The following is a 25,505-nucleotide window of genomic DNA, read 5'->3' as shown; positions in this document are numbered from 1 at the left end:
GTGCAATAGGCCAGTGATTCATAGGATTTCCTTCTTGGAGTGAGAAGTATCATTTGGGGTCTGTTTAGCCATGTGGTCTTTAATGAGGCAAACTGAAAACGACTACTGGCTGAACTACCAGTGAAAGAAACCTGTTTTTCTGTACGGTAAAGCAGTTTTGAAACTTTTTTGATATGAACAACAGTAAGAAATATTATTTTATCTTGTAGCTCTGTACACTCGCATGTGTGTGCTTACATACATGTGGGTGTGTGTGTATCTAGTTTGATGAAATCATACTTAATTTTTACTGGGTATACATTCTTAGGTATCTTATATTCTATTCATTTTTCTAAGATACTAGTCATGTCAGATTAAACTGATTTCACCAATTTCTCACCAATTGACCCACCAAGGAACTACATCCAGAGTTGGAAAAGCATTGGTATAGCGGATACATAGCAAGAATGCAGGACAAAGGTCAGGAGACCTGGGTCGTATGGCCAGGTCTGTCCCAACTCCGAGATTCCTTCCCCAAACCTCAGGGTCCCCATATAAAATTAAGGTATTTGTTTTTAAATTGAATTTACTCTCAGAGTACTTTCTGTAAAAATGTCTTAATGTGGAAGCCAAGTATAGAAAACAGAGCCCCGACTGGCCCACAGCTGCTCCCTTAAGTCACCCTCGCACCTCCTCCCAGGAGCCCTTGGGACACAATCTGAACAATACTAGGCTAGAAATTTCGTAAGTCCCTTTAGTCCTGGAATTCAATGATCATTTTATCTCCTAGGTAATAGATTTATCTAATGGAACACACCAGGTTTCACTTCTGTTGATTCTGAGCTAGGATTCTCTATTGGAAATCTTCAGAATCAATGGGAAGTTTTGCTCTCGGACCATTGTTCTTTCCTGCTTCAGCTTTATAGCTTGTTCTTGGGCCCCATGGGCTGGGCTTCTTCAGGGAAAGAGGGAGTTTTTGAAAGGTCTTCAGGAGATGTGTGAGCAGGCAGACATGTGAGGACATTTATTTATGTCATTGTGTCTGCTTTTTCCTTGCCTCCTAAATTCAGCAGGTTCCTGATTTTTAACACAGCTCAACTCATTTGGTTTACAGCTGGTAAAATACAATTTTCTGGTTCTCAGAAAGAAAGGCTTTTCAGACTTATAAAAAGAGAAGCTCATAAGACTTCTTGAACATCAAATAGCTCTTACAAAACACCATTTTGATGAGTTAAGTGTAAATGAATCAGAAACATACGGATTAAATTTCCCTTGAAAGACACATGGGTTTAAGAATTAAGGGGGGAAAGTGCTTGGCAAGATGGATTTCAGGTTTTTGCCAAACCTCAAAATGTTTGAAAAATGGTTTGAGACGTTTTTACTGAACGCAAAATGCCACGGAGTTCACCCATCCCAGACATAATAGCGAATCTTTTTGACAACAACTTTATGACAAGAAAAAGGGCCCGTGGGGCTTAGCCATTTTCTTAGTTCTCCTTCAATAACCTCCCACCCCACCCCCACCAAAAAAAAAAAAAAAAAGGCATTTATGGGGCTAAGAGAACTGTCTGATTGACAAACTAAAGTTTCAAGTCAGGCAATTACCAGAAAATAGCCCTACAACTAAAAAATACTTGGATTTTTCCCCCTATACTACCCAAAGTCAATTATACCATTTTCTAAATGGAATAATACACTCTAGGGATATGCAGTATTTGATATATTTTATTCATTGGTGTCTAGAGCAGTGCACGGTTATTCTAGTCATTTGTCTGACAGTATAATTCCAGCTTCTTTGGAGAGGGGAGAAAGCCCACTAAAAGCAAACAGATTGAAGGGAAATAGCCATTGGTTTATTAAAAGAGCCACAGTGTGGAAATGCTGTATATTATAGAGGCAGGGCATTGGTTGAGGTTTTCAAGTTGCAGGGAATTGTCTTGGAAACTTGAATTCTGTTACAGCTTCTTTATTTGATAAGCTGTTTTAGAGCTTCTCCACAACTTCAGAATCCTTGCTGGCATGAGGAAACTCAGGAGCAACAGATTAAGGACCCAGGGATTGATCTGGGGAGAGTTGTACATCTTACAGATGAAATGGCCTCCAATTATCTTTTACTAGCTCTTACTACTAGCTAGTCAAAAGCCCGCTGACACTTTTACAGCCTCATTTTTCATATGCAAAAGCTCAGAAGGAGTGGGTTTTGAAGGAGCTGCAAGAAAGTGAGAGCAAGAATCTGGATGGGAAGGCGTGGGCCGGGCCACCCACTCTCTGAAGCTACCTTGTCTCATGCCCTTATTTCCTCTTCATAGTTAAGCAGGATCACCAAGGTTTGCTTGCCTGCTTCCTTCCTTCCTTCCTTTCTTCCTTCCTTTCTTTCCTTTGAAAGAAAGGGTGCATTCAGTGACTGCCAATATCAATTTAGAAACGAAACGACAACAATGTACTTTTCAAAGGGTTTCAAGTTATGTAGACCAAAAAAACCCACCAAAAAAACCAAAACCAAAACCAAAACCAAACAAACCCTATCTTTAAATCTATATGTTTTAACTCTATGCTGGAAGTAATGGGCAGATCTATTATTTTGTTAGTGCAGCATCTGACACAGTGCTTTGAGGTAGGACCTTCCTCCCTAGGAACCAAAATTAATTTGTTGAAAGAAGAGTACCCAAACGGGAGAGTAAAAGTCACAAAAAACACAGAAAACTACTTTCAGCACCTCTGATGAAAATGCTACGTAAAAGTGATGGTTAAAATATGCATCCATTTCGTGCCCATCTATGTTTATTGAGCTCAAGGTAAGAAATGAAAACTAGAAATCTGGGAGAGAAAGCTCAAGTGATACCAAATTTCTGTCTTGGAAAAGGCTTCAGAATCAGAAAAACTAGGGCCAAATTCTAGCTACATTTTTACCTTTTCCAACGCAATTTAATGTAAGATAATAGGGCCAAGAAGGACTCCTTTGATTCTGAAAAATGCTGAGCCCCTGCCCAGAGTTCCCAGTACCTCCCTCCCACTTACCCAAACCTCTTTCTCCCCTTATTCCCCTGCTCCTTAGTTCAAAAAGGATCAAATTGTGCAGTATAGCCTATCAAATGGTTCTCATAGTTTGTAACTCAGCCACCTACAGAAAATACTGGAAAGTCAGTGTAAAAAATTCTAAATATATGTAGTTCCCAATCTGGCCTTTACAAGGCGATCAGGCTGAGTGAACACACATCAGATAGCATGTATTTCTACGTAGGGATTGTTACCTTCCAAAGAGATTATTTTCATCTCATGTTAAGCTATGAGCCACAGTAATTATTTACTATCTTTTCGGCCTGTGTTGATGTACTTTAACAACCTGCCTTGCACAGATGGTTAACTCAGGCCGGAGCCCCTACCACCAATATCCCCCCCCACCGCAACACACACACGTGTGTGTACATGCAGTGCAGAGCTAACATCTCATCTTTCCTGAAGCAGTTCTCGCGTTTCCTCTTTCAGGACCTCTCCCCCCACCAAGCCCCCATGGTATTAGATATCATTGGGGGAGGGGTTCTCCCATTACACCCCTGCCCTGACTTCCATGCCTTGTCTGTTTCTCTTAATAGATGATGAATTTCTTAAGGGCAGGGATGATCTTTTATTCACTCCCAGCCCCCATTCCCGAAACATAGCAGGAGCTGAGTAAATGTTTAAAAAAATAAACTTAAAAAAATAATTTTAGTTGTGTTTCTGTTGGATCATATTTTTTATTGAAGCCACAGAAAGTAGGTGGGACTGAAATTGCCTTTCTGCAAGCCCTCTGGGTTCTTAGTTCTTGTAGAAAATGCAAGGAGTAAAGTGCAGTGTAGTTCTTGCCCAGAAGAGCTCCCTGCCTGATTTTAAATTTCTCCCCTAACCTATGTTTATTTTGATGGTCTTATTTATATCTATTTCCTTCCGACAAAAATAGAAGCTCAAAAAAGTGAATTTACCGCACAGGGATGATACCTCTGACTTGTGTGTGAGTTCACAGATGTAGTTAAGATGCTGCCCTGCATGTGGATATCCAGCTAGATGCTCATTCTCTGAGTCATCTGACTTCCGAGTTTTCACTTTTTTAAGAGTATAATTAAGATAGGTTCCCAGGGATTAGAAAAAAAAAAAAAAAAAACAACAACCCATGAGTAAAGCAGACAGTCTATATGTTGAGACCCATATAAGGAGATCTGTGGGCACCTGACCAAATTGAGAGAAGCATTAAGAGCTATTCAAAACCTACTGAAATGTCAACACACTTTTGAAAAGGGTCCATTAGGGATGCAAATGTGTGGTTCCCTGATTATGATAAGCACGGGAAAGAAAACAGTGAAACCCATTAGGAGGTTTTGAGAACTTAGTTTTGAAGAGTGGGGAAAGCAACTCTAGTTTCTGCTAAGGGCTGGGCTTCATTTTTTTCTCCAGTCCTCCTCTCCATTCTGAACCAACAATTCTCATGATTTAAAGGACCCTAAAAATTCCTCCATTTTTGGATAAAGCCAATTAACTCATCTGTAAATGGGCCAACTTTGAAATTCCATCCATGTCAGATAAAATTCATTTTAATAAAATTCAGTTTCTGGATTGCATACTGTAACTTGTTTGTGTAAAGGATCTGACATCAGATGCTCACTTCAGGCTTTTGATGTCTTTTGATTTGTTCTTGCAAGGATTTTTCTTATAAAAGATCAATTGTAATTTAAAATCTATAATTCTTACTAGATAGTATTCTACAAATCAAGTCACACTAGGGGTGTATTTCTATTTAGTAACCATTAGGGCTTTTCTGTGAAAATAACTGATTCATCTAATCGGAAAGACACCTTTCATTCTGGCGGTCTTGTGTCATTCACACATGATGTCAAATGATATTCATAGTAATGGATAAATTGGGGCATAATTTTTGTGTAATCACTGTCAGTGTAAAAAAAAAGTAATTGGTTTTTCCATGTTCCTTGATCTGGAAGGAATTGTATCAATTTCCAGGACGTCATAAAACAAAATATTTAAAGTATGTTTCAAATAATAATAAAAAAAGAAATACTTAACTTAATAAAGATGTGGAATTCATTTATGAAGAAAAACACTGGCTGTGAACCAATAGGCCAAAAAGTTTGCCAGAAGCCTGCAGTAGACAGTCATTCCTGTATGTCCGCTCTCTCCCCATCACTCCTGAGCCCACACCATATTAAGAAAATGAATTCTCTTCAGCCACACTGGACTTTGAAATCATTGATTTTGTTTACTTTGTTTTTGAGTAAAAAAACAGAAGATCTTTTTTCAGTGTTCTGCCTTATAAGGAAAGCAGTCCAAGGCACTTATAACTATAGTTCTTCATGCCCTGTTTTAACTAAAGAGGTTTTCTTGGCATATATATTCGATGCTTGGGAACCTTACATAAAAGTTATGGGTTTTGACCTTCTGGAGAGCCTCAACAATTGAAACCATCGGCAAAAATGGAAAACACTTAACTGTCATAAGAACAGTTGAATGCTTCAACATTGACCTAAAGCAAAAATTATAAGCCCTGGAATGGACATTTCCATTTGGCATTTTTGCTTTTGTGCTTTTCAAAAGAAATAGCCCCCAGCTTCAGAAAGGCAGAAAGATCTATTTACTAATAGCATGTAGGCAAATACCATGGTACTAACTTACGTTAGATCAATCCTCTTAACTTTTAGAACTCTTTTCAGCTATATTATGGTATTCTCCTTTCTTCTCCAGATTTTCCCAATGGGAAAAGAAATCAGAACGACTTTACCTCTGGCAATTAAAAGATATATAGTCCCTGCCATCAGGGAGGTAGGAGCATAATGATAATGATTAACTCTAAATAGGGGTGCCTGGGTGGCTCAGTTGGTTAAGTGTCCAACTCTTGATTTTGGCTGAGATCATGATCTCAGGGTCCTGAGATTGAGAGCCCTGCATTGGGTTCTGTGCTCAGTGGGGAGTCTGCTTCCCTCCCTCTCCCTCTGCCCCTCTCCCCGTTCTCTTTCTCTCTCTCAAATAAATAAATAAATCTTTTTTTTAAAAAAAGATTGACACTAAATAATAATCATATCTATAAACATATTTTTAGACATTGCATGAAGGAAAAGCACACAGAGCTACAAGACCCTCTAAATTAGAGGCACCTCTGATTTGGGGTCAGAGAACATTTTAAGAGAGTGATGTTTAAACTGAGACCTAAGGATGAATAAGAGCTGGTCAGCAGAAGAGCAGATGCCTCACCTTTCCAGGCAAAGGCAATAGGATGTATTAAGGCCCTGGGGTGGGAAAGAGCTTTGCACATCCTAGGGAGTGAATGAATGCCAGGGTGGGTGAAGCACATCAAGTCAGACTAGAAAGTAGTACTATAGACATCAAGAGGTAGAACATTTAAGAGATGATTTTATTAAATTCCAAATGCTGAGGAAAGCCATGGAAAAATGTTGAGTAGGGAAACGTCATGATTAGATCATTGGTTTATGGAGATCGTTCTGGCTATAATGCAGAGGCTGGATTGGAGAGGAGTGAAACTGAAGGTAGAAATTGCTGGAAAAACCAAGTGAGAGAACATAATGTTTTGGACTAGGATCTTGGTAGTGGGGATGGAGCCAAGTGGATGGATTCCAGGTCTATTTTGGGGGTGGAATAGATAGAACTTAGTGAATGATTGGAAGTAGATGAGGGATGTCAAAGTTAATGCCTAGATTCCACTAATTCACTGCTATCAAATGTATTTAAAGAAATATAGGACACTTTCTAAAGAAAAGGAGGCAAATAAAAGGAGGCACTGTATTACTCAGGGTTCTCCAGAGAAAAAGAACCAATAGGATATGGAATATATATATATATATATATATATATATATATATATATATATATATAATGTTAAAAATATATAAAATTTATTATATTATAATATATAATCGTATATGATTTATTATAAGGAATTGGCTCATGCCAATTATGGAGGCTGAGATGTCCTACTATCTGCTGTCTGATAGCTGGAGTCCTAGGAAAGCCAGTGAGTGAAACAAATTTCAGGCCAAGTCCAAAAGCCTGAGAACCAAGAGTACTGATGGTATAAATTCCAGTCCAGGGGCAGGAGAAGGCTGATGTTCCAGCTCAATCAGACAGAGAGAAAGAGAAAGAGGGAGAATTCAACCTTTCTCCTTTTTAAAAAAATTCTATTTAGAACCTCAATAGGTTGGGTGATGCCTACATCACTTTGGATGATGCCCACTCACCCCTCTGGCAGGGGTGGTGGTAATCTGCTTTACTCAGTTCACCCATTCAAATGCTGATCTCTTCCAGAAATACCTTCACCTAGAAATGGTGTTTAACCAGCTATCTGTGTATGCCATGGCCCAGTCAAGCAGACCCATAAAATTAACGATCCCAGGCACCACGGACACGATCAGCCATAGGGCTTAACATAAGCACTTAGGGAATGTTATCCTAGCTCTTTAGCAGGTAGGGCAAGGTAGCATTTACTACTCAATAGTGAAAATGTTTTTCCTGGCAGCTCTCAGACTTGGAGGACTTTTGTCATTCTCAGAATGCCCAATTTTTTCCCAATCCCAATGGGCCTGATGGCACCCCACTGAACAGACAGAACTGCTTATTTGAGGACCTGACCTACCTCTCCTAAAGAATGTGATTCTGTTTAATAATAAGTGACTAACTCTGGTGCACAAAGGAGTGAAACCTTTATTTTATGCTATTAAAAGGATCATTGTTCATGTGTGAGAATAAACTACCCCCCTCTCTTACCCTTCAGCACGCCTGGTTCATGCCCTACTTGGCTAAATGTTACAGGTACTCAGTGATCTTTGGAACCTGCCTTTTGTTCAAGGAAAGGGAATGTCCAAGAGAGGCCAGTGACAAATTACCCATTTGTCCCCACCTTTGAGAAAAACTCACCCCCTACTGAAGTTTGGGCCTCTCCATAAGTCAGCTTACCCACTCTTGATCATACCCAATTATATAAACTTTAGAGTGGGAAAGGTCCTTGAAGATCATTGGCTAAGCCACCTTATTTTATACATGAAGGAACAGAAACTCTGAGGAGGTCTTGAGAACACAGCCCAGGATCACCATGCACACCAGTGGCTGGGGCAGGGCCATGTTTGCTGGGGTATTAGGATTCAAAGCCATACCATGAAGGGCTCGGTTACTTCACTGAATCTTTTTATGATCTTCAGATCGACACATTCTCTTCTGATGAGTGGCTGATATTCAGAGGCCTGAAGAGAAACCAGACTTTCGTCACAGACCAGTGAAGGGATTTCTTGGGGAACAGTCAACTATGAGCAAACATAATATGCCACATATCCTATAAATGTACTGTCATTCACATACAATTTCTATTTCTAGTCAGGCTTATTGTCGATAGCTAAAATTGACATTTACTGTGACCATAACCCTACCACAAATTAAAATCAGATCCCAAGTCCCTCTGGGGAAGATGTTTATTAAGCTGTAGGAAGACATCTGAAATGATACCAAATTACATTTTAAACTTGAAACCCCAAATACCACATTTGTTTGGAAGTAGGAATAGGGCTGTCTGGGGAATAATACGGGAAACTGAGCAAGTCACTCTTTTTGGCAAATGCAAGGCCACCAAGGAAGGGAAAAGTGCCTTAGAAGAGATGCTTTATGTATAAACCCCTGTATGTTTAAGCCTAAGCAAAATTTCCTTTTTTGAACTAAATGAACTAAAAAGGAAAATAAGCCCTTTAAAACTTTATGCATTTAAAGAACAGACATGGAATTTCCAATTATACCTATAAATACACCAAGAGGGGGTTGAAAGAATTACCATAATAAAGCAAGTCTATCAAAACACAAATCTGCACTCCAAGGTTTGACCAGGCTGGTACAGATAAAAATGTGTTTGGAACCTAACGTCTGTTTATCACTTTTGCCTCTTAGCATGTAGATATCTGGGGGTGTTTGTGGATAGTGGGTATGTTTATACACATAGCATGGCCACTGTCTTAACCTCAGAACGTAATAATGGAACCGACTCTGTCCACAGGGAAGCTATACGCAATGGCTTCTTTGCTTGTGTGTCCAGCCCACGAGTAGCTTTGAAAATTACAAAGCCCTTTGTAATCCTTGGATGCAAAGTGCAAAGTAAATGCCAAGTATCATTATTATGAACTTTATTGCTATTATTTTATTAAGTGTTTGAGATTAATATCAATTTAGCTCATGATAAGTGCTGCTGCAAAGTAGGAGAACTTGAAAGGTAGCTCAGGAAATGTTGCTCAAGGAGGATACAAGTTTCCTAGAAACTCTGCCCCTCCCCCCACCCCCTTGCTCAAGTCAACTGTCCCTTCAGGATAGTGTTTCAAGTTATCATGACCCTTAATAAGAAGCCTGTCATGGATGTGTCATTGGGGTACTACTGCTGGGAAATGAGAGACCATGTACAGTGAGGTAACCTCATTAAGTCATTCAACAAACCTCTACAAGGCTCCTATTATGTGCTAAGCTTTGTGTTTTGTGATACTCTCTCTCCAGTCTGGTGGAGATATTAGTACATGCTGTGAGAACACAAAGCAGGGATCAGCTTGGCCTGGAGAAATCAGAGCAGGTTTTCCTGAGAAGATGATGCATCACAAGATACCAGGTCTCACAGTGATAGTAAAGACACTCAGATCCCTCAGAGAGGCTGGACATTTCTGGGTCTTTTTTCCAAACTACTTCACCCTAAAATTGAGAACCATATCATTTTACTTTGTACTGTAAAATGACACTAGCAATAATTTTATCTTCTAAAATAGATTAATCATCTCTTGAATAGAATATACATCGATCATCTTCCAGGGGCCAAACACGTACAAGATATTATCTCATATATGATTATCAAAGCACCCTCACACCATACTTAGGAAGTGGGCAGTATAACCCTGTCTTTGCTGATGAGAAAACAGAGAAGTTAGAGGACTTGTACAGATCACACCCTCATGGGCCGTGATGGGGCCAGCAGGCGGCCCGAAGCCTGTGCCTTGTCAGCCACACAAGGCTGCTTTATTCGATTTACTGGTTAATGATGGCAGCCAGCCTTATCTCTATCATTTCTGTCAGCCATTCTGACTGGAATAAGTGAAAATAATAGACCTAATTTAGGACTAGGAGAAGTCTGCCAGTTCCTCGTCCTCCTCCCTAGAAACCCTGCCAGACGGGGACGAATCTATTTTTTAAGAGCCTAATAAGAGGAAATTCCAAAACTTCAGTAAGCCATTTAATTGTTTTACACTATTCGTTCTTGGGAGATACTCTTTCTTCTAACGTAAATCCCACGTGTTGCTGTTTTACTACAGTTATTATTCTGCTTTGGTTGGCTTTGAGAGTAACTGGTCACCATTCTCTGAATATAGTAATTTGGAAACTTGAAGCCTGCTCTCGTCATCTCCCGGTCTTGTTGCTTTTGCTTTTCCATTTGGGTTTTCCCTTCTGGCCTTTCAATATTTCTCCGTGCGTCTTCGGAGCCTTCTCCAAGTTCTCTACCCCTCCCCCGACCCCTTCCCTCCCCCCCTGCCCACATCGTGTTCAGCCCTGCCTGACAAGGCTTTCTTTAGGCTCTCACACCCTCTTCTACAGTTTCTGGTTATTTGATTACAGCCACGGTTTAGAGTTGGCGGCTGTCTGTCAGGATGTAACCCCGTGAGGAGTTTGCTGAGCCTTGAAGCAATGCCTCTTTCCTTGTTGTGTTTCCTTGGAGGACAAGTTACCGTCTCAGCACTGGGCGTCACTTTATCATTAAGAACAGAACCTGAGGAATCGGGCTTTTAGCAGCCTGTGTCCCTCCTGCCTGTGGTCACAGCCGGCCTAAGCCCCTCCTCCTGCATCACTGACACATCCCCTCTCCTGCCAGTGGAGCTAATAGTTTCTAGCGCCTCCTCCTAAGGAGCTGAAATAATCCTGGCAAGTGGCTGGGTGGAGAGTGTTATAAATTGGGTCTCCCGGGACAGGTACTTGAAGACTGTCTAAGAGACCCTGCCTTGAGCTTCAGGAAGAGGTTAGGTAAAGGCATTAGTGGGGGTGACCTAGGAGGGAGAACTTGCAAAGTGCAAGGATGAGTAGAGGTTGTCCAGATGATCTTTTCTAGAGCCCTTCTGTTTTTGCTGAAGTCTTTTGCAATTGGAGCTTTTGTCCTTCAGCTGCAAAATGATGCCGTATATTTGGATCATAGGTATGGGCGACTTACAGGGTGTGGAGTCCACCATGACGTACTCATTAAAAGATGATAACTGACAAGCCGCGAGTCCAGAAGAAAGCAAAACAGAATTGCTGACTTAAGAGGTGGGGTGGGGGTGGGTGTTTGTAAGCTCAGGGAGCTCTGCCCCTACAGAACATCCAGACAAGTGTGTTAGTGAATGTTTCCATGAATTATTCATTGATGGTGAATGAATGCAAGCAGCAATCACATGTAAATGACAAGGCTCATAATCAGGGGGCTCCTTATTTGTCCTTATGAAGCAAGGAGGAAGCTTATTAACGACTTAGAAACAGGAAGAAATTTTACTTAGAGATACGTCTCTATAAAGAAAAAATTTTCCCCAGCCAATCAGATGTATATCATTTATTTGAGACTGCATTCAAAATTGTCGCTTATTTCATGTCTTTTGATCTGCATTTACTTGCCTTTTCTAAGTGTAACTTTATGAATAATTGATGCAACTGAGAAGTTATTGGCTAATTGAAAAGCCATCTCGTCATGTCTTTGAGCCTGACCCATGGCGAAAGCCAAACTGTTCAGGCATTTAGGGTCTTTTATAAAGGGTCTTTTAAAAGAGCCGTTAGCTCTTTACAAGGAAAAAATATCAGATTTTGAAAACGGATTTTTTTTTTTTTTTTGGTGACAACAGTACATCAGAAACCAATCCAACCGTGTTTTTGGTTAACTTAAATGAATCAGGCTGACTGCATGACTAATTCAGATTAATGGTGCAGAAATCAGTCATTAAAGAGGGGGAGAAAAAGAGATTGATTTAATAGTCTTAACAGAATGGCCATAAATTTACATCTCCCTTTCTATTCCTGCTCTCTCTGTTTAAAACACTTGAAAGCGCTAGTAAACATCTCCTGTGCCTGAGTAGATACAGTGTATATGCTGTAAAACCCAGCACAGGCTCCAGCAGGATGCAGCTCTGTCAGCCGTACTACATTTTATGACTACCATTGGCTCTCTCGCAGCCGGGCTTTTATTTAAAGAAAAAGAAGTTACATTTCCAAGATATCAGATACTACATCTATAAAATCAAAGCAGCAGTAGTATAGAATTGATAAAAAGGAGGCCTAAATTTATCTTGCGTGCTAAATTTAATTTCCAGCACCCCTGGTGATAATGATTACAAAAGTGTTCTTGTCAATATCGATAAGTCAGTGCAAAGCAGAAACGAGATGTTTAGTTGGCCGTGCTGTGGGTGTAACTGGTACCTCCGAGCCCAGAGCTCTGAACGTTATAAAGTACAGCCTTATTGCAGGGCAGGCATCCAATTTTTAAAACAGTATATAGATTGGAGACAGATGAGTGTTCCTGAATTGTTCTTGGCCTTTTCTTATGAAATGCCTAGAATATAATTTCAAATGGAAATTAATTTAATCGATGCAAAAACAAATGGGTCTAGAACTCATCAGAAAGCTTGTGTTTAATCTAAGGGGCACTGCTAAAAATACAGATTATCTTGGGGGTAAGCATTTATGCTTTTCAAGAACAGAAATGGTTATATTAGGCTGTTAAGGTAAATTGGAGTTTCACTTATGACTTGTAGATCAATTAAGTTCTTCTCATTAGTTACTAGCAAAGATAATTTATTGAACCCTGTTCTTGCAATGTCTTTTGCCAATTGAAGAGATCCTCGATATCTCTGTTCTTATGAATTCAAGAAGTATTTATTGACACCTGCTAGGTACCATGCACTTCCTCACATTTCTAAAGTATCTGCATTACTAAAAACAGAGCAGACACAATCTCTCACGCAGTTTATTGTCTAGTTGGGAGCAGAGGCATTTTAAAAAATCACTCAAAATCGTTGAAGAATTATAACTGGGGAGCTGAGGTAGTAAACTCCAAGAGATCATGAAACACATCTATTTTGTTTTTCATCATATTGTCACAAATTGTGAATTTGTAAATGAATTGTTAGGCAAATGACCTAACTTGCCAAACTGCTTTTCCACTCTGAAATGAGTGTGTACAGAGCCTGACTTGTATTAGATGCTTAATTTGATTTTTGATTTATTCATTGATTGAATAAATGGTGAGAAAGTGTTACTAGGAAGAATGCAGGGTGAGAGCGCTCCAGAAAAGGCCCTGACCTGGTGTGGTTGCCCAGAGAAGGTGGTAAGGATTACTTACATTCAAGGCTGTGGCAGAAAGGAAGGTGGCGATGCTATGAAGCTTGAAGGAGGTCAGCGATGGCACTGGTGTGGGGCCCAGGGCCATGAGCTAGGCAGCAGTGAGGGGCCACATGGTGTGATGGCCTTGGAGCCATGTCAAGTTCTGTCACAAGGAGCCAAGCTTTCTGGTATCTCTGATGAGCTAGAGAATTTGCTCTTTTTCATTAGGCTGTTTTACTAGCTTTTTAGGAAGGAGGGGGCGAGGATACAGATACAAAGGCAAAATTCTCTCCCCAGACACCCAATTGTCTGTGTCATCAAAGGAAAGGTGGTGGCGGAGGGGAGGAAGGGGGGAGGGATACAAATCATGCAGGAAGGTCCCAGATCTTTACCAGAGGTCCTCCCTTGAGCCTAAGAAAGCTCTGAAATGAAAAATACATATTTTAATTGAATTCTGCTGATATTTTGGTGCCTTTTCTCAGGCTAAATATTTCTACTCCTTTGTCTCAAATTCCTCTTTTGTTAAAAGGGGAAATATTGTATTTGCCATCCAAATTTAGGAGCTTGGCAGTGAGACTTGGTGCAGAGCATGAGCTCATTCAAAAAAAGATACGGGTAATATGATGTCTTTTAAAATATGGGCCAGATAGCTGTCTTGTTTTCCCAATTATTGCTTCTGTTGGATTTTTGTCATTGTTTTCAGGGAAAACAAGATACTGAGAACCGATCTCTGGGGAACTAGTTTGGTTCCATTTTGAGGAAATATTTTCAAAGATCCTTTCTGAGAAATAATGTGAATCATTTTGAAATTCTGTAAAATTGTGGGTGAGAGGAGTCCATTTGCCTCTGCAGAAGGGTTTGGGAATCTAAAGTTGATGGGTTTTTGTTTTTGTTTTTTTTAATATTTTATTTATTTATTTGACAGAGAGAGACACAGCCAGAGAAGGAACACAAGCAGGGGGGAGTGGGAGAGGGAGAAGCAGGCTTTCTGCCGAGCAGGGACCCTGATGTGGGGCTCGATCCCAGGACTCTGGGATCATGACCGGAGCCAAAGGCAGACGCTTAACGACTGACCCACCCAGGCGCCCCTAAAGTTGATGGGTTTTTAAAGAAATATCTCATATATACAGGAAGTTTGGGACATTTTTATAGGCATTCCGTTAGGCTGTGGTTCTTTAATTAAAGTGAAGGATTGGTGTTAAGATCCCAGCCTTAAGCCCCAGTTCCTTGATTGTAGTGATTAATCTCTTGTTTGGTCTGGGTTTCAGAAGAATAATAACAAAAACAACTAATTTTATTGAACATATTCAGTAAGTAGTTGACCCTTGAACAGCATGGGTTTGAACTACACAAGTCCATTTATATGCGGATGTTTTTCAATAAATACAGTACAGTGCTGTAAATGTATATCTCTTCCTTATGATTTTCCTAACATTTTCTTTTCCCTAGCTTACTTTACTGAAAGAACATAGTCTATAATATATATAACATACAAAATATGTGTAAATAGATTGTTCATATTATCAGCAAGGCTTCCGGTCAATAGTAGGCTACTAGTAGTTAATTTTGGGGAGACTCAAGTTACACGTAGATTTTTGACTACACAGGGAGTCTGGGTTCCTAATGCCTGCGTTGTTCAAGGGTCAACTGTATTTAATACGTAGTAACTCATTTAAGGCCATGAGATAAATATCTCTATCATCCCATTTTATAGAAAACTGAGGCACAGAGAGGCCAAGTAATTTGCCCAAGGTCACACAGCTAGTAAGTGTCAGAGTTGGGATTCCAACCTAGGCAGACCATCTTGTGAGCCCATGTCCTTTACTACCCCATTTTACAATGTAATTATCACCCATGGAAGAAATTAACTATACTATCTTTCCGTTTCACATTCTACTTGATTATCCTGCAGTTTGCTTTCTTTCTTTCTTTTTTTTTTTTTTTAAGATTTTATTTATTTATTTGACAGAGAGAGACAAAGCGAAAGAAGGAACACAAGCAGGGGGAGTGGGAGAGGGAGAAGCAGGCTTCCCGCCGAGCAGGGAGCCTGATGCAGGGCTCCATCCCAGGACCCTGAGATCATGACCTGAGCCGAAGGCAGACGCTTAACGACTGAGCCACCCAGGCACCCCTGCAGTTTTCTTTCTTTACAAAAATAGGAATTTTTGAATTCCACTTCGGAGAAGAATGATAGAATAAGCATTTCTCATTACAAACAGTCTTCTCTTAACATTTAAGAGTCTGTATTCCCCTCTTTAGTTCTTCAGTCTCCCCATCCTAGACAGAAACTAGTGTGCCAGGTTAGGCCACAATAGTTCATTTAAGAAGGTGAAAAGAAAGCACACTTCTCTTTATAAGCAAATACAATGATAGTGGGCAATCCTCTTTCTCTAGTCTGTGTGTGAAATTATGTTACATGTAAATGAGGAAAAGGTGTGGACCCCCCTGGGATGTATCAAGTCCTTTTTAGCAACTTCTCTTGCTTTTTAGAGACACTTCTATTTGCGGTTTATTCATATTTCAAGTGTATTTTTGACATTAAGAACTAAGTACTGTACTGACTCCGTTCCATTCAGTACAGACACTGACCCCCTACCAGGTTGCAGGTGCTGGGTGAAGCACTGTGGATTCATCAATGAGCCATGAAGAATACCCCAATCATAATAGAACATACAGTCTCATGAGGTTACAAACATCTCATTTTCAAGTTCTAGAATCTGAATTTTAGAGCTTCAGGGCATTTCCAGATGGCCTATAGTCTGATCCATTCATTAAACAGATGATGAAATGGAGAGCCCCAAAGTGAAGAAAGTCTCTCCCCCAGAGTCAGAAACTCTAATCGCAGTGGCATCTGGATCCTCTGCTCCCTGCCCACTCTTCTTTCCATTTTATTGCTTTGAAGCTTTTCATATTATTCTGCACACACCAAGTCCCTCCGAGTCCTTTTTGTTGTTATTTATTACCTGCTCACGATTTCTTAGATGTCTGTGGTTGGATTTTGATGCTAACATTGATCTTCCAATTCTTTAACCTAATTTTTTTTCACTGCTTGCTTCTTCTCTTTACCTGACCACGTACCTGGCAGATGTATCTGTCTTGAGTTAAATAGGCAATCCGGGGTGCCATGGATCTTTTGAAGACCTGGGAAAGGAGAGCAGTCTGCAGTGACCCTCCTGAGACTTCCAAACAAAATCACTGGCCCCTCACTCCTTAAAAGATAGTTGGGCTTGTCCAAGGGCAAAGAGTAGCAGACACAGAGCTTGCTTTTCAGACACCCCTAGACTGGAAAACATCCTTTGGGGGTAAAAATGAGGACATAAAATCGCTCGCTGTGGTACCTTTCATTCTGTTAAGGACACTGAAAACACAGTCTGTCATCCTTGACATTTTAATTGAAAGAAAAACTTACATAGATTTCAGCCGTAAGCAGTATGTTTATACAAGTGTATAAAGAGGAATAATCTGTCAAGTTGGAAAACTCTTAATGCTACGGGACTCAGTTTAGTAATTGAACAATCCAACATGAGCTCACACATCTTACCTTGTTCCATGCCTCAATAATTTTTAGTAGAAATACTTTACCTAGAGGCATATGGTTATTAAAAAGGAGGCTCGGCTTGCTCAAAGTCTGGAATTATTAGCTCATGGCAACAAGCCTGCACTGGAGAAAGACTGTTGGGTCTTTGTTTTCACAACTTTGCTGTGATTTGCCATCTTATTTTCAGAGTCTAACTGATGTGTTGTTTGGGAAGTTTTGGGTGTTTTTTTTTTTTAAAAGAAGAAAACATAATTTCACATGGATGAGAGACTTCTCGTGTTAGCAGTACTGCAGAATTTTACTGGTTCATTGCCAAGTCCAGGGAGCAGTGTGGATATCAAAGGAAATAGACCGTGAATTTATTTTAGTATAAAAAATCAATAATAACTTAGTTATGGGAGCCATCAAGGAATGATGGGGGAAGCCCTGTGTTGCAAGTTGAATATGAGCCCTGCTTCTTTTCATGACCCATATGACCTTGGGCACATTTAAATGTTTCTGAATTCAGCTTACTCTGAGTAAAATGGGGGTAATCTGACCTACCCAACACATGGCATTGCTTCAAGTCACATGAAGGTGAAATATTTTGAAAAATATGAAACTGTATAATTGTAATATAAAAAGTTTCAAGCAAGTGCAATGTGTTAATAATTATTTCTATATACACAAAGGGAATTAGATAATTAATGTAATTATTCCGATACCACTCTTGCTTCAATGACCAGAATATTCTGGACAAATGATTATTTATTGGGCCAAGCTACATAATTACCTCAATCTAACCCTTTGTATACCCAGCGATGAGTAGGAGTAGATTTTTTTTTCTTTCAGTTTTTGTAGTTTTAAAAGCCCAAACAAGAAGCATAGAAAATGCCTCAGTTTTGTTCCCAGCATGGGTTGGGAAAATTATTTATAGAATCTGTATAGGGGTGCCTGGGTGGCTCTGTCAGTTAAGTGTCCAACTCTTGATTTTGGCTCAGGTCATGATCTCAGGGTTCTTAGATCAAGCCCCGTGTCAGGCTCCACACTGAGTGTGGGGCCTGCTTAAGATTCTCTCTCCCTCTCCCTCTGCCCCTCCCTCCTGCATAGGCACATGCGTGCGTGTGTGTGCACGCACTCTCTCTCTCTCAAAGAAATAAATGTAGATTCTGTGTAAAACAATAATTCAAAGTTATTCAGAATCCAAACATGCAGAGTTCTCAAATAGCCATCTCTCTTTCAAGTATATATTGTTAATTGGTTTGATTGCTATCATTAGGCAATTATTATAATTCCAAGGGAACTCAGTACCCTGAAAAGCTTTCTTAATTAATGAAGGAATGCTTTATATTTAAAAATCCGGTACATCTATGCATGGTGTGGAAGTAACTGACCTAATAAGAACATTGATTAAATGAAGCATACCATTCCCTAGCTACTCTATCCAGCTGGGAGTTTTCCCTAGTTGTATGAAGAATGAAAACTCATTTTAAATTTGATTACTTTTGCATCTCCATTCACATAAGCATTGTTTAATTGATTTCTTTTCTAAAAATGACTCATCAATAGAAACTGATCACCAAGATTATCATTAATATGTCATGTTGGAAACAAAATGTAAATGATGATAATATGCTGCCCTTTCTTTAGGAGGATGATATGGCCAGTCATCATTATAAAATGTTTTCAGTTGTCTTTTTTCACTTGTCCCTATCTATACCCAAAGCATTCCTCCTGGTGACTAGGGGAAAAGACATATGGTAGAAGGTTGTATGTATGTATGTTTAGATGTATCTATATGAATGCATGGATGTATGGATGTATGTGTGTACATCTCTCTGTCTGGATATCTGTAGACGAGTGGATGGATAGATGACTAACAACTATCTGTGGTGATGGTCTCAGTGAATCTTTCTCCTTATAAAACAGGGCAGTTCAGATTACTAACTTTGCACTTGGAGGAACTGACCATTATTAAAGATGACATACTTTGATATACAGCTATTTTCTTCCCAGCAAAGGTCACAAACAAAACATTAAGACTGGAGAATATAAAGCAAACCTTGTCTGTTGACAGAACCACATTTATACCTATCTGACTGGAGCCATCCACCTCTGAATGGGGTAGGCTTTAAGACCCAGTGAAGTACAACCTACTATAGAATTTTGGAGCAACCGGGAACTAGCAGTTTCCTAGAACTGTAAAAGGTGAAGGACCTTCAAAGGCCGTACTAATCCTATTGTTAATCTATACTCCAGAGGGCCCCAGGGCACATGTCAAGAAATACCCATAACACGCATTTGCTTTTCTGAAAACACTTTTTATTGTTACACGCTACTTCTGTTGGCCTCTCCATGTAACTATTCATACACACATTCTGTTCATAAAGCTGGATGTCATTTGTGGGCATCTACATGGAGTCTGGGTAAAAGTTTTATATTCTTTTATATTTTCATTTATATAACTTCCTGAACATATAAATATTGACTAATTTATGATTAATCCTTCTAAGATTCATGTGCCTGCGATAGCTAGCTCTGCCCAAAGGAGCTGTTAGGCAAAAAGGGTAGAAAACCTAATCTTTGAGATTTCAACAACAATGCAAAAGAGCATGTTGGCATTGTTCTCCCTGTTTCAATCCCCACTTTCTCCTCAAGTCAGTCACGGGAGGCACACAGCTCCAAAGAAGAGGCTTCTCATGCTACTCTGGATGGGACTGTCCTTCCCCGAAGCATAGAAAAGCAGTGGACCACACAGGACATCTCTGTCTGCAATCATTACCCAGCAGTTAGCATGAAGGAATCTCTTTTTTTTTTTTTTAAAGAAAATGCATTAATTCTGGAAGCAGTAACTTCATTTATGGCATTCAGGATAAGGTAGTTTAACATGGAAGACTCAGAGGTCCCTGCTGGGGGGGAGGGGATGTGTTTATTTATTTGTTTTGTTTTATTTGTTAAATCTTTAATTTAATGGTTTGACATTTATACAGCTCCCCAGAGCAAAAGCATCAGGAGATTGAGAATTTAGCTGAGGAGGTCACTTATTTGCCATTTTTCATAAACACAAATAATTTCCTTTTTCCCTCAGCCACACATTCCCTGGCTCATTAAATCAATTTAAAGTCCTAAAATTTTTTTTTTTCTCTGGCAAATTGAAGCAAAAGCTCAAACTATGTACTCCCCGGAGGAATGCTTGCCCAAGTTCTGCAGGTCAGGCCAAAATCAGTTTCTGTCAAACAGCCTAACACCTCCAGTTATTATAAAATGAGGGATTGGTAATTGGGGGCTGGGCTCTGGACTTGCCTGAGAAAGGCTGGCTGCCGTGGCATGAGCCTCATTCCTGCTGCTTTGGTCTGTGTCCTGGCTTTGTTTTTTGTTTGTTTGTTTGTTTGTTTGTTTCCACCCATAGTGGAGAACTATGAAAAAGTCAAAACAGATTTCTATTGGGAATTCATGAATAAAGTTGGCTTTACGAATCCAGACGGTGAATGTGTATCCAGAATAAAGCCAGGAGGGCTTCCAGGCAGAGGCATAGGAGAGTGCAGATGAAACAAACGTACACAGATCTCTGGGTCTAAGATCCTCCACAGGGCAGAGAATTCTGAGTAAACACAGGATTTCACCCCCAAGTCCCTTCCCTAAGATGCAGGGGTCATAAGAGATTTACCGGCTTGTTGACTGTTGAACATGAGTTAGATAACAGAGGTCAGGAAATGAAGTGGAATTTGATATATTAACTAGGAAGCAGCAGAGGAAGCCAGGCTTGTGTTTGATTTGTTATTATTTCCCTAATATCCTCAATTATGTGATTCCCATCAGAGGATCTGATCTGTGCTCTGTAACGGTGTTGTCCCCGCTGGTTCCGGACGTGGGGAAGCAGGCAGTGAACCCCCTGCCCCCGGGCATCAGGAATAATGTTTGCTTTCTCTGTGTGTTGCCAGGCCTGTCCCAGGCTCTCTATCTTCTCTGCTACATCTCCACAACAGACAGAGACAGCCCATGCCAGCCTCCATGCCTGGGACCCTGCCCAACCCGACGATGCCGGGATCTTCTGCCGTCTTGATGCCAGTAAGTGCTTCTCCCTTCCACTGAGCCTTGCTCTTTTGAAAACAGTAAAAGAAAAGCTGAGATCTAAGCTGGAAAGAAAGCGCCTTCTTCTGGATGAAAAGCTGAGCTGTGTGCTACTCTGCAGAGAGCACTCGGTTGTCTGTCCCTAGGCGTCTGGCTGGCTTTCCCGGCCTTCAGTGCTCCCTTAGTGAGGCCTGACCCCATCTTCCTGCTGGTGACAAGTGAGCTTGCCACACCCAGGGAATGGAATTTGTTCAAGGACACAGTGTTTTACAACTAGCCCAAAGTCTGTATAGCGTGGGCTATATACCGAGTGTCCTTAACTCACCAGGGAGTGGTCTTGCCAGGACTCAGAGTGACAAATATAATAACAAAAATAATAACGATGGTACAGAATACCTGCTAATATGTGTCCCTGCGTATCAGAGTCTGTTAATCATGCTCACAACGTTTATTGAGTGCTTACCATGTGCTAGTCCCTCTGTAAGCACTTCCTCAACATGTGAAACAATCCTGTCAGGCACGTGCTATTTCTACCCCATGGTTCGAATGGGAGAAGTACGACAAGTAGCTTGCTTGGCTGAGGAGCAGCATAGCTGAGTTCTGAACCCAGGAATTCTGGCTCCAGAGCCCACTCGGCCAACCAGTGTGTGATACCACTGTATTCTCTGCTTTCACTGGCACAACAAACCTGTGAGGGATACACTGTTCTTACCCCCATTTTACAGATGAGGAAGCTGAGGCACAGGAGGCCGAGTAACTTAGCTAAGGTCGCAGTTAGTAGGTGATGGAGCGTAAGGATTTATATCCAGGTGGCAGGACTCAAGAGTCTACATTCTAACATTATGTAATACAGCCCCCCTCTCTGAAAACAACACATTAGCCTAGAAGGGACATACAGCGTATTCCAGAGCAAACCTTGCTGTTCTTCCACAGGATCCCCTCCCTGTGCTTCTTCATCCTCCCTGGCCTGTGCTTTGGGGAGCCTGGCTGGTGACCTTATTCTTGGGGCCACAGTTGTTCTCAGAAGTCCTAAGAGATGATATGACAATTCAATGAAAACCCTCCCACAACAGTATCAACAATGCCTGGCAGAGCATTTTCGCTTTTTAAGGAATTGTCTACATTCGTCACTTCATGTCGCTCTCATCGGGATCCTGTGGGAATGGGATCCCGGTAATTATTGACACGCTCATTTTACAGATGAAAAGCTGAAGAGTAAGAAGTTGAAGGCAGCTGTCTAATGGCCCACAGCTGTGACAAACCCCACCTCAACTCACACTGAGCAGCTCAGATTCTCGAAGTTTGAGCAGTTTGCCAATTTATCTGAGTAGAGGCAGGGGTGGATGAGGGCTGGGAGGCCCAAGTTCAGAGAAATGGACCCGCCTACTATAAATAGTGGGTCGTCCTGGCTGGAAACAGTCTTTGCAAAATCGGGCCAGAAGGAACAGATGAGTTGACACACTTTCCCTGCCTTGCTCACCTTAAACATCTTCAGACGAGCTATGACAGTGCTGTCACCAACGCCCCTTGCCCAGGTTTTATTCAACCCAGCCAGGCGCACGAAGACTCCCACCGTAAGCTGTCTTCCTTTAGACGCTAAATCCCTCTGGTCCAAAATGAGTGTCCTTTCATAAATTCTATCCATTAACCAGAAAAATACCACTTCAGTGCCTTTTTTTTTTTTTTTCCATCTAATTGTACCATTTCCAGGGACAAAGGTGGGACACGGGCTGAGACGGCCTGGCAAAAAAGTATCTGGTGCTGGTTTCCACCATCTCATCTCATTGTACAACTTGGCCTCCTGTTGTGCTTCAGAATAGAAGTAAAGGATCAGGTCCATGATCAAGAGCCAGTGTAGACAGAAAGTCAGGGATGCCACCCCCACAGGAGTTCCCCAACCCATGTCACTGATATGCACAGCTGCCGTGACAAGTGTCAGTCTAAGAGCACTGCTTCCAACTCGGGGTGATTGTTTGGCACTATCTGGAGATACTGTTGTTGGTTGTCAAAGCTGAGGGAAGGCTGCTGCTGGCCTCGGTGGGTAGAGGCCAAGGAAGCTGTTCAACATGCTATAATGTGCAGGATAGCCCCCACCAGAAACTAATCATTTGGGCCCTAGATGTCAACAGTGCTGAGGTTGAGAAACCTTGGTTTAAAGTGACATGAATGTAACTCATGAAAACTATCATAAAATCTCTAAAAAAAAAAAAAGATACCCTAAGAGTTCCTGGTCCCAGAAATCTAGGCCTTTTCATCCTTGTTATCAAGTCTCCTGCTCCTATGCTCAGATTCTGGCATTTTAAGCATAGTCGTCCCATAGAGTTCCCGCCCTAGGGAACCATGATTCCCTTGGTATAAAAGATCAGTCTGTCTGTAGGTGTAGGTAATATCCTTAACTGATTTGCAGTGCATGCTGCCCGGCCACACATTTCACAAGGTCCTAGGTCTGAAGCAAAATGATGTATTTGTTCATTCCACAAGCTTTTGTTGAGCACCTGCTATGAGCCAAGCACTGCGCTGGATGTTGGGGATGTGGTGAACAACAAGGAAGGATTTCATGGTGGTGTGATTTCCTATCTTGAAAGTCAAATGTTGGGCGCCTGGGTGGCTCAGATGGTTAAGCGTCTGCCTTCGGCTCAGGTCATGATCTCAGGGTCCTGGGATCGAGTCCCGCATCGGGTTCCCTGCTCAGTGCAGAGCCTGCTTCTCCCTCTCCCTCTGCTTGTGCTCTTCTGTCTATCTCTCTGTCAAATAAATAAATAAAATCTTTAAAAAAAAGAAAGTCAAATGTTCACAAAATTTGGGAATACGAACACTCATTTATGATTCAAAAACCCAGTGAGCTGTAGAGATTTTAACTCCCGTTTCCTGATTTGTTTCAGAAGGAAAGGAGAAGCTCAAAAAAAGGTGAAATCCTTTACCTGGATGTTTTACCTGCCGTGCTAAATGTTGCTTAGTATTCAGCAAAACCACTTCAATCATCTGACTTCTTAATTCTAGGCACCTCACCAAAGCACACTCGGGCAGAACCTTATTAGTATAAGCACCAAATCGTTGCCTTGCTGAGGCGCTTGCTGACCCCTTACAATCACTAAGATGGAAAAATGCAATTTTTTTAAAGTAGAGAATCAGCCTGTTTTCACCATTCTGTTGAATTTGTGAGTCATGGAGTAGGAGTAGTCACAGACTGTAACTTTTCCACAGAGTGGGCAGCATGGCTGATTCTGGATCCCGAGGCTGCAAGTAAGCTGCTCGCCCTTCTTTGTAGCTCATGATGGATAGCAGCGTGGAAACTTTCAGATAATCATTTGTACTTCTCAATGACCTTCCTTCAGGAAACTGAAAGCAAAAGCTCATTTGGACTTGATTTCCCTCTAGGAGAAGGTTACCAGTTGGAATAAAGGGCCAAATGCCTTTCCAACTCTTCCATCTCCCAGCCTCTGGAAGGGGGAGTTACAAGCAATAAGCATTTTGTGGCGCAATCTTCATGACTTAACAATTAGAGTACATGGACGTACTTAATAGCACTGAACTGTACACGGAAACCTAGTTACAGTGGTAAATTTTATGACACGCGTATTTTACCAGAATTACAAAACAGTAATAAAAAATAAAATACCTAGGCTACCTGGAGACTCAGGGGGTATATGGGAGTGAGCATTTTATTTTCCTGAATTGATAAGGCCCCAAAAGTCGTTGCCAGCAGGCTCTAGACTGTATAGAAGATTCTTCATCAAACGGCTCCTTTTGAAGCAGTTTCACACAAACATACTCTTTTAGGCTAAGGGACGGCCGAGGGTGCTTTGCTATGACAGGGACTATCTACCCGTCACTCGTGTCATTTCGTGAGCACCTCTGCTAACCCACACATTAATGTCATAATTGCAGCCCCGCACCTGGGGTGGACCCAGCAGGGGTGCAGGGATGGAACCCGACCATGGCAGGGACCCTAAAGGGACATTTACCTCGGCTTTCCCTCTCCATTTTTCCCAGTGAGGTTTCTGTCCTCTGCTCTGGGAAGAGCTCCAGTGATAAAGAACTCTGTATTTTTTTCCTCAGACTCCCCAGGGTAACTTTGAGCAGAAAGCAGATTCCCTCAAGTTTCTGACCCGTTTTCATTTCCATCCTTCATCAAGGGGATCAACTTTTGCATTGAAGAATTTATTTTTTCCTCTTGACGAAAGTCTTCTGTGTGATTTAGTATTAAGTGTACTTGCTTTATTCTAGTTCTTTGAAACGTGCTAAATTTCTACTCAACAGAAAATATCAATCACACATACCCTTCCTTGATTGAAAGAGAGGTTTTTCTGTATTTCCTTTTTAACAGGGACACCCTGGAGACAAAAATGCCAGAACTCATGCAGGTATTTGAAATGATGTTAATTCTAGACACAGTGGCAGGCCAGCAGGACAGTGTCCATCAGGTGTGGTACGGTACCCTCACCCGCTTTCTTCACCCCTCCAAAGGTCTAGCCCTGCCATGAGGCCAAAACCTGCTGCTGTGTAGTATCCTGACTAGGTTAACTGGGAAGGGGAGATCTACCAGGGGCGGCAGCTCAAATACCTCTTGGTCATCTTTTTTTTTTTTTTTTTT

The 25,505-nt window shown here is 41.1% G+C and overlaps 1 protein-coding gene across 6 annotated transcripts in view; it reads left to right on the top strand.

Annotated features, from left to right (window-relative positions):
- The window catches only part of CREB5 (cAMP responsive element binding protein 5), a 458,616-nt gene that overhangs the window by 344,225 nt on the left and 88,886 nt on the right, over positions 1 to 25,505 (top strand). For all 6 annotated transcript variants that reach the window (XM_032401877.1, XM_032401875.1, XM_032401876.1 and 3 more), the window contains one exon: positions 20,782 to 20,908. In XM_032401877.1, the coding sequence (XP_032257768.1) occupies positions 20,782 to 20,908 (127 nt within the window). The remainder of the gene's footprint in view (positions 1 to 20,781; positions 20,909 to 25,505) is intronic.

Source organism: Phoca vitulina, unplaced genomic scaffold, assembly GCF_004348235.1.
Source record: "Phoca vitulina isolate PV1807 unplaced genomic scaffold, GSC_HSeal_1.0 scaffold4, whole genome shotgun sequence".
Taxonomy (NCBI): domain Eukaryota; kingdom Metazoa; phylum Chordata; class Mammalia; order Carnivora; family Phocidae; genus Phoca; species Phoca vitulina.
This window is presented reverse-complemented; position numbering and strand designations above follow the sequence as displayed.